At 52.0% G+C, this 13,057-nt stretch overlaps 1 protein-coding gene across 1 annotated transcript; it reads right to left on the reverse strand.

The window, feature by feature from the left end:
- Window positions 1-2,404: 2,404 nt before the first annotated feature.
- On the reverse strand, window positions 2,405-5,161 carry LOC122386983 (uncharacterized protein K02A2.6-like). Its single transcript, XM_043376760.1, has 2 exons — window positions 3,258-5,161; window positions 2,405-3,017 (listed from the first exon to the last, which is right to left on the reverse strand). The coding sequence occupies exons 1-2, from the start codon at window positions 4,342-4,344 to the stop codon at window positions 2,581-2,583; spliced, it is 1,524 nt and encodes a 507-aa protein (XP_043232695.1). The 5' UTR covers window positions 4,345-5,161; the 3' UTR covers window positions 2,405-2,580.
- Between the last annotated feature and the right edge of the window lie 7,896 nt (window positions 5,162-13,057).

Raw genomic sequence — 13,057 nt, forward strand, 5'->3', positions numbered from 1 at the left:
CCACGAGGTGCCGCGCAGTTGGCATTACTTATGCTTCATCCATCTGATTCTTGCGTGAAATCTTTAAGCTCAATTTAGGGCAAAATCACCAGTTCCATTTCCCGTCCCACGGTGCTTCCACCGGTCGGCCCACTGCACCATGACGACGGATCGGTGTAGCATAGGTATACTGGAAGGTCAGGCACGCGGATTCATGACCTTACCACTATAAAACAATTCGGAAAAGTACAGATACCTCTTGCTTTGAACAAGCATGTGAAACCCAGAGAGCATTTTCAGACTATGACATTTACCCATATAGGTAACATACCTAGTTGTGTGGCGGCGGGAGAGAGTAGGTACACCGACCTCTGGAGACCCCCCACAGGTTCCGAGCTTTCAAAATTGGCATCTGAGGGCCGCGCGCGACTCCTACGGGGCTTCGAAACGGCTCTATTGGGGCTCACTCAACTTGCCTAGTCTTACTGCTAAAAAGACTGGCCCTGAGCCCTAAGGACTTCATCAGTCTCTGCCAGCCCCAGGACCCACACCGGCTCATGGGGTCCCGACGTCGAAATATGAGGGAATCTGCGCGGGACCATCAGGACGTAAAGTAATCTCGATCAGGACCAACGTAAGGCTGTGCCGGAGACTGCGTGAGCCCTCTGATCTTCAGAAACCCACCCATGTATGTTTTCACGTAGAGGCCAGTTTAGGGCCCTCAGAGACCAGTACAGGGCCTGCAAACTACAAAGGCCAGTAGTTTGAGACAATCAGTGACCGAGTTGGGCTCTCAGAGGCTAATGTGGGTCATTACAGGCCAACATGGGCCCTCAGAGGTCAGCGTGGGGCCCTAAAAGACCGGCATGAGCCGTCGTTGGACCCCAGAGGCCAGCAGAGGGCCCTCAAAGGCCAAGATGGGCCCTCCTCACAGGCCAATGCAGGCCCTTAGAGGCCGGCATCGGGTCTTCAGCAGCCAGTGCGCCGTGCGGGGCCCTCATTGGCACCTAAAGGTTCGTCTTGGGACACCACAGACAGAAATAAAGCCACCAGAGACCGGTGTGAGACCCTCAGACGCCGGTTGGGACTCCTGAGGCCGGTTAGGGGCCCTCATAGGCCAGATGTGGGGTCTCAGAGGTTGATGTAGGCTCTTAGCGGTCAACGTGGGCGCTTGACCGCCACTGAACTTCCCTCAGAGGTCAGTGTAGGACGTTCAAAGACCGGTGTGGGAGCTATATTAATAGCTGGGCGTGGGTTTTTGAGCCTCGTGACGATCGAATAATTGCCAGGGCCCCATACACCTATATGGGGGCCCATTGGTTGTTTGAGGGGGGGGGGGGCAAATGATATGATGGCCCCCTTTATTGACCTTTGGGGGGCATGGCCCTGATGCCCCCCCCCGCGACCGCCACTGTGTACACATTACACACATGCCTCTGAGATTACATACTAGCTCATGCAAACTCTATGCAGGCCCCGGAGTTCCCACGCTAATCCTTAAGAAACCAAGCCGGCATACGGCGTCACCACCGGGCTTCTGAGGTGCACAGCACCAACCCATGAGGTCTTACTTTAGTGTCTTAGAGCCAATCTCCTTTAGCAGGGCCCACCCACCACTGCCGAAGAGGGTCTCATGCCAGCCATTGCTGGGCCTACGAGAGCCTCAAGTAAACCCACGCTGATATTCCATATAAGATCCGGCCATACTCGTGAACCGGTGCCAGCGACGCTGACCGCCAAATTGACAGAATACGAAACTGAGCCCACTCATGAGTGAAATTTACGTCCTTTGATGGCGCAAGAAAGAAAATGAAACATGCGAAAAGCTTTTCTAGTACTTTTGTTCGATCTGAAAGGTGGGGCCAAAAGATAGTATGGCCCCACCTTTCAGCACCAAAGGGGGGGCCATGGCCCCCGTGGCCCCCCCCCCCTGGGACCGCCAGTGAACAATTTGGCTTCCGAGCATACCACTCCGTAGATCATGCCCTCGTTGCTTTGACAGAAACTATCAGGTCATCTGTAGACAACGGAGAGGTGTGTATCCTGGTATCTCTTGATCTCAGCAAGGCATTTGATTCGGTAAATCACGCTATCCTGCTGCAGAAACTTTCCCAATATGGCATAGACCAACCCTGGTTCGCAAGCTACCTTTCTGACAGAACCCAATATGTGCGAGGCTGTGACGATGGCATAGGTCATATATCCTCTGGTGTACCCCAGTGGAGTGTGTTGGGACCGACTCTGTTCAACTTATTTGTTAATGATCTTCCCACTGTTGTCCACGGGCTGTGCAAAATCGTTCAATATGAGGACGACACCCAAGTTTTAGTGTCTGGACCACCCGACGACATAAGTGTTGTTATTACTCGACTCCAGGTGGTACTTAGGAAACTTGGCGAATGGTTCTTGTAGAGGAACACAGCTGTTCGGTCTGCCGGTCTATTTCAGAATGCCGCGCGGGCCAACTGACCCGCGCGGACGATGACACTGCGGTACAGCATAACAACCAGGCGCGGTGCGCACGCGCACCGCGCACGCGCGCCGCCGCGCGGTTCCCGCGCACGCGCAGTCGTCGCGCGGACCACGCCCAATTACCGTACATTACTTTCCCACGTAAAAGTTTGGCTTGTTCCTTACACGAGTCGGATAGCGACGCACAAGTTCACTGCGAGTGCCCGTAGACACAAGCGCGTCATCGGGCCGCGACGACGGCCCGATGAGGTCAGCCGTCCGCTGGGACTGCAACAGCGGCACCCGGCCAGATAGTGGCGATGACGGAACGGCAGCGCCCGAGACCTCGCGCGGAGCCGGCCCAGCACCAGCACCAGCCGGCTCGCCAGACGACCCAGCAGGCGGCTCGGCAGACGACTCAGCAGCAACACCAGGTGCCGGCGGCCGAACGTGCGCCGCGGCGAGCGGCCTTTGAACAGCGGCGGCGGCAGCCGGTAGCCAGCCAGAGACAGACGTGTGACCTCCGTCAGCGCTGCCGCCAGGTGTCACCTCTCCGCTCCGGTTCAGCTCAGGTAGCTGACGATATCCTGTGGACAGGGGTCTGCGTCTCAGTTCATCGACTGGGAGATCGATCTCTTTTGAGTCTCGTTCCCTTTCACGAAGTTGATCGACGTGGCGTCTCCAGCATCTCCCGTCTTCTAATCGTACCACATATGACACTGGTCCATCGATCGCACAAATAGTGCCGGGTACCCAAGGACGACCCACAGAAAAATTTCTTGCATAAACCTGGTCATCTATATCAAAAGTTCGAAGCGTGCGCTTACCGTCGTGGTTTTGTTTTTGTCTCACTTGACCTCTGACCACCGTCGCCCGGATGCTCGGCCGTAGAAGATCCAGCTTACTCCGCAGCCTCCTGCCCAGCATCAGCTCTGCGGGCGGAACACCAGTTGTTGACTGAGGGACAATGTGTTGGTGAAGCAGCCAGTTTGCGAGACACAGATCCCATTGTCCCCCGCCGGAGCGCTGCAGCGCCAGCTTCACTTCTCTCACCATCCTCTCTGCCAGACCGTTCCCTTGACTGTGTCCTGGTTCTATCGTTTTGTGTTCTACTCCGTTCTCACGCAAAAAATCCTGGAACTCCTCAGAAGTAAATGCTGTTGCATTGTCTGACACGAGTACATCAGGAAGGCCCCAGCGTGAAAACATCTTTCTCAATTGAGCAATGGTGGTCCTCGAGCCAATACTGTGACACAGTTCAGCCTCTACCCATTTTGAGTGGGCGTCCACCACAACCAATACGTACCGTCCTCTTACCGGCTCAGCGTAATCAATGTGAATCCTGGACCACGGGCGGTCCGGCCAGGGCCACATACTCAGCGGTGCGCGGTCCGGTGCTGGGCGGCTCTCCTGGCATGGCTGGCAGCTCCGCACGGCTTCCTCGATGGCGGCATCGATGCCCGGCCACCAGACGTAGCCTCGTGCCAACGCCTTCATGCGCCTCATCCCGGGGTGGGCGGCATGTAGTTCGGCCAGTACCTCGCCTTGTGCCCTCTCTGGAATGATGACACGGTGTCCCCACATGAGGACGCCTGCGGTGACTGACAGCTCCAGTTTCCTGTCGGTAAATGATTGTGGCACATCGTCACCTTCACTCCAATCACCATACTGCACCATCTGCAGAACTCGGCTCAACGTTCGGTCGGTAGCTGTGAGTCGGGCTATCCTCTTTGCGTCAATTACGCGACTGTCAACCATCAGAACCAGCTCCTCCGGTTCACATGATTTGTTTAAGGGCAACGGAAGACGAGACAGAGCGTCGGCATTTCCCATGCGATCAGTCGGTCTGTGCTCAACGCTGTAACTGTAGGTCGACAGCTTCAGCGCCCACCGTCTGATCCTGGCAGAGGTCATGGTCGGTAAGTCCTGATGTTCCCCGAACAGTCTTAACAGTGGCTTGTGATCCGTTACCAGCTTAAAACGGTTTCCGAGCAGATAGTTGTGAAATTTGCACACGCCGAACACAATGGCTAGTGCCTCTCTGTCAATCTGTGCATATCTGCGCTCTGACTCTGTCAGAGTACGCGATACATACCCCAACGGTCTCTCTGATTCGTCAGCCTCTCGATGCGCCAGTACCGCGCCGATGCCGACGGGAGAGGCGTCACAGACCAAGACGAGCTGCTGGCCACTCCTGTAGTGCGTCAGGAGCGAGTCCGACGTCAGCGCGTTCCGCGCCCACTGGAAACTCTTCTCCTGCTCGGTGCCCCAGCGCCATCTGGAATCTTTCCGGAGAAGCTCGTACAACGGGGCCAACTTGTCAGCACGGGAGGGCAGATACTTTGCGTAGTAGGGTGGGTCGATAATCTAGAATCGATGGGAGACAGCAATATTTTATGGCGCTGATTCATTATATGATGAGCGATAACAAAATATTTGCCCTAAACCCAATAATTGGTACGCTAGATAAGATTTTCTGTAATCATAAATGCCACCCAAGGCGATAGTGGCGCCACCTATCCAGACAGGCCAGATCAGGGTTAGATTTTAAAAACCAATACAAGAGGGGAGTCAAATCACGTAACAAATGCAGACATCAAACATGCAAGTATTTCAGCTTACCCGTCGAGCGGCGGCGCTATTGCAGCCGCCCCCTCCGTCTCGCTCTTCCCAGCCGTCGAACCAGATATTCGACACCGCGCCTGGGTTCGACCAGCCAGCGCCCGGTGGACGGGCCCCGCCACTGGTGCTCCCCCCGCCTATGTTTAACCAACAGTGGCGGGACTTTCTGGTAGCCCAACAACTCATCAACGACAACTACCAGACCAGGAACCGGCAGGAGAGTCGGGTACTTCTGCCAGCTACAGTTCAGGTTCCCGCCGACATCCAATACTTTCAGTTTCTCCCAGACAGGCTGAAGATATTTGTCACCGTCGGCCGCGGCGGCTGGGCGGCCGCCCTTGCGGCTCTCCCGGATCTAGAGCTGCAGCAGCTGGGAGTCCAGCTGCTGCCGCCCGCCCCTGTGCTGCACCGGCCGCCTGCTCCGGCCCCTTCGGTACAGTATGCCGGGAGTGTGGCCACCGGCCCTGCTGCCAGTCGCCGCCGCTGTCGTTAGAGGCAGGCAGCGGCCGCCGCGGGCGGTACGCATCAACAGCATCATAGCGGCCTGGCACGCGACGGTGCGGGGTGTAGCTACGGTCCCTCCGATCCTCCCCCGCCCCGACGGAGCTCGCGTGCCGGGCCCCGCAGGGGCCCTCCCGGCTTGGCAGCCGGAAGCAGGGCCCCTCCTCCAGAGGCTCGTCCCTCGTCAACAACAGTCAGCGGATTCTCCGCTTCAGCTTCAAGAGCGACCGCACCTGGCTGACGTCCCAGCAGATGAGGCACCACCTGCACCTATGAACGAGCCTCTGAGCCCCAGCGATGATTCGCTCTCGCTAGCAGGTTCTCTGATTAGTGCCGAGTCGCAGCAGACCATCGATGAGATTGAGTCGCTGCCTGACCTGCACCAGCTGCTGACTCCCTCGCCACGGCCGCTGCCTCTGTCGCCCTCCTGCCTGCCCGAACTGCCCGACCTGGACAGTATTCTGGGCAGGAGTTCGAGTGCCAACTGGCCGGAGGCCTCTACAGAACCGTCCGAAACCGACTCTGACGACGAATACCAGGGTCCGCCGACAGTGGATGTCACACAGCTGCAGCCCTCACCTCCTCGGCCGCGCCGCTTCATAGATCACTTTCATCGGCTCACGGACGCAGATATTAGGGAAATGGCTACGACGCGCAGGCCATGCAAGCTCTGTCTCTCCAGGATCAACAGGCAGCAGAACATCAGTAGCTACCTCCTCCGGCGGTCGAATCTGGCCCCCTCAGACCAGGAGGGGGAGCAGGAGGTAGAACAGGACGACCGTGACGGAGAAGATGCCGAATAATAGGAAGAGTCCCTCTCTAACCTTCGCCCTGGCAAGGTTAGAGGAGATGTCAAATAGTTGATACAACCCCCCCCCCCCTAAGGTTTTTTAAAGATAGTGTAAAAACGGCCGCCAAATTTGGCGCAGCCTATGGGACAACCTTTTTACATATGACCTGAAAATTTCAGGTCCGGATGACTTTGGGTCAGGTCACCAGGTCGAAAAACCGGTACAAGGTCATGGTCAAATTTCAAGTTTCTTTATGCACCTGTCCAACTCACAGTTTTGGACTGATTTCCTTCAAAGTTTCAGGATGTGGTAAGTTCACCGAGTTGTATATAACATACAGTTCGTTTTATATGTCACTGACCTGAGGTCAGTTAAAGGTCATTACGCCGTAATGTTAAGCCTATGGGAAAATTTTCAAATAGGAAAATACTGGAGATATCCGTTTCGTTCTATCACTTTTGTGCTTTGAAACCACAGTACTTAACATTATGTCACTTGGTGCTTCTTTGTTTGGTGTGCTTATCCAAGGGTGGTCAACTGAGGTCAAATGACTTTTGTGCCAATAACTTGTCACATTATAAAGATAAAGCTTTCAAAATGGTATCATTATGTTCCTCTTGAACAGCCGAGTCGAATGATATGCAACATTAAGCATTTCGACCGTTCTTAAAAATTAAGTTGTACTTAAGATGTGCTTAACTGCTTAAGTACACTTAAGCAAGCAAAAAAGTACATCATTCGACGCGCCTTGGCGTGCTGAGTTCACTGGTGCTTTTGTTTTTGCTCTATCTTAATTAGATCAAAAGTTATAAGCGAAAAACTGTTGACCTGTTTTAGCGAAATTTTTACACCAGAAAAATCACTCTAGCGTACCAAATACGACGTATTCATGACTTATATGGGGAGCAATCGGTGCTAGTGGACCACGGGACACAAAAAAGTGCTGTCTCCCCAAAATCCGAGAGATCGACCCCCATCTTGACCCACCCTATTGCGTAGTAAGTCACCATTCCGAGAAAACTTAGCAGCTCTTTGACATTTCTAGGAACTGGAGCATCTCTGATGGCACTCACTTTGGCTGGCGTCGGTCTGATGCCGTCCCTGTCGATCAGATGCCCCAAATACTCCACTTTCTGCATCATGAACTGACACTTGGATGCACGTACCTTCAGTCCAGCTTCTTGCAGGCGATGAAGGACCTCGTCCAGCGTTTTCAGGTGCTCTTCAGTGGACCTGCTGCTCACCAAAATGTCATCGAGGTACACGGCAACAGATGGCATGCCGCTCAACACCTTCTCGATCTCTCGCTGGAATATCCCAGGCCCAGCTGATATTCCAAATGGTAAGCGCGTGTAGGACATGGGCCCTTTAGCTGTACTAATCGTCAAAACATCTCTCGAATCTCTATGAATGGGAATCTGGTTGTAGGCTTGTGCCAGATCAATCTTTGAAAAAATCGCTCCTCCCGCTAACTGAGCAAAAAGATCCTCAACAAGCGGCAATGGATACTGATCCAGTTTGACGGCACGGTTGGCAGTGAGTTTGAAGTTGGCACATACCCTGATCTCATCAGACTTTTTCAGCACTGGGACCAGTGGTGCAGCCCACTGGCTGTGCTGCACCGGCACCAGTATGCCCGCCTTGACATCCTTCTCGATCTGCTCTTCCACCTTCTCCCTGTAGACGTACGGCAGAGATCTGGGTCTGAAAAATCTGGGGGTCACAGAGCGGTCCACCTCCAGCTTCACCTCGACCCCTTTTAACTCACCGAGCCCCGGCTCGAACACTTGACGGTACTTTCCCTTCAGCTGGTCGATGGCCGAGTTGAAGACCGCCTTGACCTCGCACCAATTGATTCGGATAGCCTCCAACCAGTCCCTGCCCAAGAGACTGGATCTGGTGCCTTTCACCACGATCACCTTCATACCACGGTACGTCATACCATTGTGCTCGACGGACGTACAAAACTCCCCAAGCACAGGAATGGGCTGATGTGTATATGCTCGGAGCTGAACCCTACACTCTTTCAGTCTGGGCCTGCAGTTTAACATGCTGAAAGTATTCTCTCCAATGAGCGTGTACCTAGAGCCTGTGTCGATCTCCATAGTCACATCAGTCTGTTGCAGTTTAACATCACACGTGAACGGAGGTGAGCCACCCACCTGTCTGACGTCAGCAGGGCCGGTGTCGGTGGATCGACGGATCTGGCCAACTGCTTCTTCGGCTTCCACCCAGCTCTCCCAGTCCTCTTCATCGCCGGAGCCGGTGACATTGTTGGCCGACTGACGGCGCCTCCCAGAAGTGGCCGTCTTCCGTGGGCGGCGCCTGCACGCTCTCTGAATGTGGCCGAATTGACCACAGTTTCGACACTTAAAGTTACGGAATCTGCATATATCCGGACTGTGATTGGCACGATTACAACGCCAGCAAGGCTCTGTGTTCGCCTGCGCTGCAGCAGCATGGACAGTGGCGTGGCCCGTGCCCCCGCACTGACCTGCGATGACCTGAGCGTCCTTACTTGACATCTCGAGCGACAGACTGACTTGCTGAGCTCTGGAGAAGTCCAGCTGCGGCTCAGCCAAGAGGTGCCTCTGGATGCGCTCGTCAGCGATGCCGCACACCAGCTGCTCCATCAGTCGATCTTCCAGTGTGCCTCCAAACTCGCAGTGCTCTGCTGCCTTGCGGAGCTCGGCGATAAAGTCTGCAACAGGTTGAGACGGATCACGATGGCACTGGCTAAATCGAAACCTGCTCAATATTTTCGATGGCTTGGGATCTTTGTGAGCTCTCATCACTGCCAACAGCTCTTCAAACGATTTATCATGCAGTGCAGCCGGCGACACCAAACTGCGAAACAATGTATACGCTTTCTTCCCACAAGCAGTCAACAAACGAGCTCTCTTGACGGTACCATCAGTGATTTGCTTACTTTCCAAGAGGAACACAAAACGTTCCTCCCACTCACACCATGAGTCCGTATCGGGATTAAATGGTTCGATCTCACCCATTTTGCTGCTGCAGACGCCTCAGTGTCCGACAGGTTCAATACCAGAGCCGTCCGCGGCGACCCGGACCACGCCCAGTCCAGCACCCGTCCTTTGGCTGTCCGTATTCCTCGTCGCCAGTTGTAGAGGAACACAGCTGTTCGGTCTGCCGGTCTATTTCAGAATGCCGCGCGGGCCAACTGACCCGCGCGGACGATGACACTGCGGTACAGCATAACAACCAGGCGCGGTGCGCACGCGCACCGCGCACGCGCGCCGCCGCGCGGTTCCCGCGCACGCGCAGTCGTCGCGCGGACCACGCCCAATTACCGTACAGTTCTCTCGAAATTTACTGACACTCAATGTTTGGAAGTCACAAGTAGTCATGTTTGGTTCTAAAGTGACAATGAAAAGAGTCAATTTAAAGAGCATTAACATTTTTGGTGCCATGATGCCGGTGAAGTCATCTCTGACGAGCTTGGGCGTAACACTGGACAGCTGCCTTACGTGGAACTTTCACATTGACGGAATCATCAGTAAATGTATGGGTATGCTGATACGTTTAAGTCACCTTCGTCGTGTGATGCCCTTAAAGACGATAGTTTTGCTTATCAACTCCCTGGTACTACCCCACATCCGATTCTGTTTAGCTGTATGGGGAAATTGTGGCGTGACGCAAGGGAAAAGAATTAACAAAATAATTAAATTTGCAAGGCGCATAGCAGGCCGTGAACTTCACAGGCTAACGTGGCGGGTAGATCTTGCCTTGGAGCATAAGATTGCGACTTTAAAAATAACTCGCCAGTGTCTGTTCTTCCCAGAATGTACACTGTAAACCAAATTGACAAGTCTTGTGTAATATAACCAATCATCTCTTGGTATGTTTACCAACTGATACTTTTCAAACAAGCCGTTGTCTGGTGCATTGCTTGTCAGATGACAACTACGAGTCAATAGTTACTATGCACACCAACTTCTCAGTATCCAGACCAACTCTACATTTGTTTCAACGTTTGTTTCTTAACCAGTTTTGGAAACTTGTTGCCGCATGGTTATTTAACCGGCGCCTAACTTGTACTGGTCAGCTGGTCAGCATACACATGGTCAGCTGCGCCCGTGACGTCAGACTTGGCGGACCAATCAGCGGTCGCCGTCCGGCCCCGGAGCGGCGGTTTCAAACCGTTCAAACCAGCAGTTGTCGCGCGGCCGCCGTGCAGCATGGATCAGCGACGAGGGCTGTTCCAGCATTTGTGCAGTAAAAAGTGAAATCTGTGAACTGTGGTGTTCGTGCTGTGAGTGAGGCCCGCTCTGGCCTGCGGGACGCACTAATCGTGCCTATACCCGCGGTCGAGACGCCTCCCTTCCCCTGCGCGCGCAATGTAAGTGGGCCAGACCTTTGCATGCACATGTGAGCAGATGTTTTGCGGTCGGTGTTTTTTATATATAAATACATTTATTTGCCTTTAATTCAACTCTTTGTATTTTTAACTTAACTGATGGACATATATGGGCTGTAAAAGCTAATCTGGTTGGCGATCATGCTTTATTCGAATTATCTGCGTGATCGTGCAACTGCCATGATTGTTATGGTCAATGTGGAAATATTCGTCATACGGGCATGTTATACTTCTGGCTTGATGCGATGCACAAAACCATGTTCTTCCACATACGCAGCAGTTCTTGCTTCAAAGACTTATATGCTGACGGTGCACGATAGGTATACCTTATACCTCATGCATTTACCACATCCATTCGAAAATATGCACTTGGAATTGTCTCCAGTCAATAATATTAATTACATACTACGTGATGTAGGTACGTGACCGTAATAAATACTAATGATTCCAGAAACTTCCGAATGGATGTGGTGTATGCATTCATCGATTATATAACCCATCAGTATTTCGTTTCTTGTCAGCGCAAGCCTTTGAGCAATAACTGATGCCAGTCATGATTTTGTGCACCACTTCCAGCCAAAAAATGACCTGTCCGTATAGAAAATATTTCCTGAATCAGTATCGTGGCAATTGAAAACGAACGCGAATCGTAAGTTCTTAAGGTTATCAACGCAAACAAAGCGATTGTAAGGAAGAACAAGTTCGAACTGAGCGTTAGTACACTTACTTGTTGACAATTTGTAAACTAGCAATGCCCAGTCAAAGGCTAGTTCATCAACAAACCAGGGGTTGTTGAACCGACAAGGAAACGGCTATGCCTATCCAGAAGTTGGTAGGTTCACAAGGCCCAGACTAGTACTCAACAAGGTGACGCCTATGCGAATTGGAACCAAACTTGTAGACAAACTGTTAGTTTGTTGGCCAACACGCCTGGGGTTGGTGAATCGACAAGGTGACGCCTATGCGAATTGGAACCAAACTTGTAGACAAACTGTTAGTTTGTTGGCCAACAAGCCTGGGGCTGGTGAATCGACAAGGTGACGCCTATGCGAATTGGAACCAAACTTGTAGACAAACTGTTAGTTTGTTAGCCAACAAGCCTGGGGCTGGTGAATCGACAAGGTGACGCCTATGCGAATTGGAACCAAACTTGTAACAAGGAGCCAACTTGTAGATTTGGTTTACAGTGTACCTCACCGTTGTTATCGTCACTCTTCAGACAAAGGCAATCAGAGCGAATGACCAGGCAGTCCAGCAACTTAGATCTAGCCATGCCAAACACAGAGTTTAAGAAATCGTCATTTTCATACATCGCCACAAAGCTATGGAACGCTTTGCCCACTCATGTTCGAAATCGCTCTACACCTTTTTAGGCGCAAATTAATCTAACTGAAGACCAAATTAAAACAAGTGAAATCCAATTTAAGACAAGTGAAGCCCATATTAAAACAGTTGAGATCCAAATTAATCTTTGTGAAATGCATTTTAAAACAATTGAAATGCAATTTAAAACAGTTGATGAGTTTAACATTATTGGATGTGTTGAGCATTTACCTATGTGGCGATTGTTGAAGCTATGATACCTTAACCTATGCCTATGCAGGTGAGTGCACTGATGTGCCTAACGGAGGTTTACTAAAACAAGGTGCATGGTTTTGCACAGTTAAATTGCACGTGAAAAAAAAAAACTAATTTTACCGACATTTTTTTCTGAGCTGAAGACGACGGCTCCTTTGAGTCCTGCTTATTTCACTCACTGGAAGCAGGGCTGTCTCATCCCTATCTCCGTAACGTGTCGTGTGCGACCAATGACGTCACGGCATTGCGGCGTTCTGATTGGGCGGCAGCTCCGAATCGCCCGACTGGTGGTCCCCGCTCGACAAGCGCACGTGCGCCGACTAGGCATTTGTAGTGGCATTGACAGCAGAAAAAGTGAGCTAATGCAGAGCTCTGAATATACTTGAATAGAGTCTAAGCCGTCAGTAATACGTAAAAACGTCAGATAGGTTTCTTGTTCGTCTTGATTCGAGCTTTTATGTGATATAATTTTTACCTTAGTGTCGAGTCTGGCAGCTATGTGGGAGAGCCCTAAAGTTGGGTCATTTTCCATAGGATTGCATTACAGCCGTCCGACCCTTCGTACCTGTGACGTCACGGAAATCGCTGCTTCGGCCTAATGAGCATACCTTCTATATAGGGCCTTGCACTTGAAGTAGATTGGTGTGAAAAGTTGGCTTTATAGTCTATGCAATATTTATTTCTTCTGTAAATACCAATAACTTCTGTACCATACAATTGCATTGCAGCATGGAGGGTGACTTTCAGGTCTTAG

This window comes from Amphibalanus amphitrite, unplaced genomic scaffold (genome assembly GCF_019059575.1).
Source record: "Amphibalanus amphitrite isolate SeventyFive unplaced genomic scaffold, NRLGWU_Aamphi_draft 000269F_arrow, whole genome shotgun sequence".
In the NCBI taxonomy this organism is placed as follows: domain Eukaryota; kingdom Metazoa; phylum Arthropoda; class Thecostraca; order Balanomorpha; family Balanidae; genus Amphibalanus; species Amphibalanus amphitrite.

What these genes read in the sequence shown, in the direction of transcription:
- LOC122386983 (XM_043376760.1), bottom strand. Translation starts at nt 4,344, where the DNA reads ATGACCTCTGCCAGGATCAGACGGTGGGCGCTGAAGCTGTCGACCTAC. An exon ending in ACAAAAACAAAACCACGACG is followed by an intron (nt 3,018 to 3,257) that starts GTAAGCGCACGC and finishes CCCTGTCCACAG; the next exon opens with GATATCGTCAGCTACCTGAG.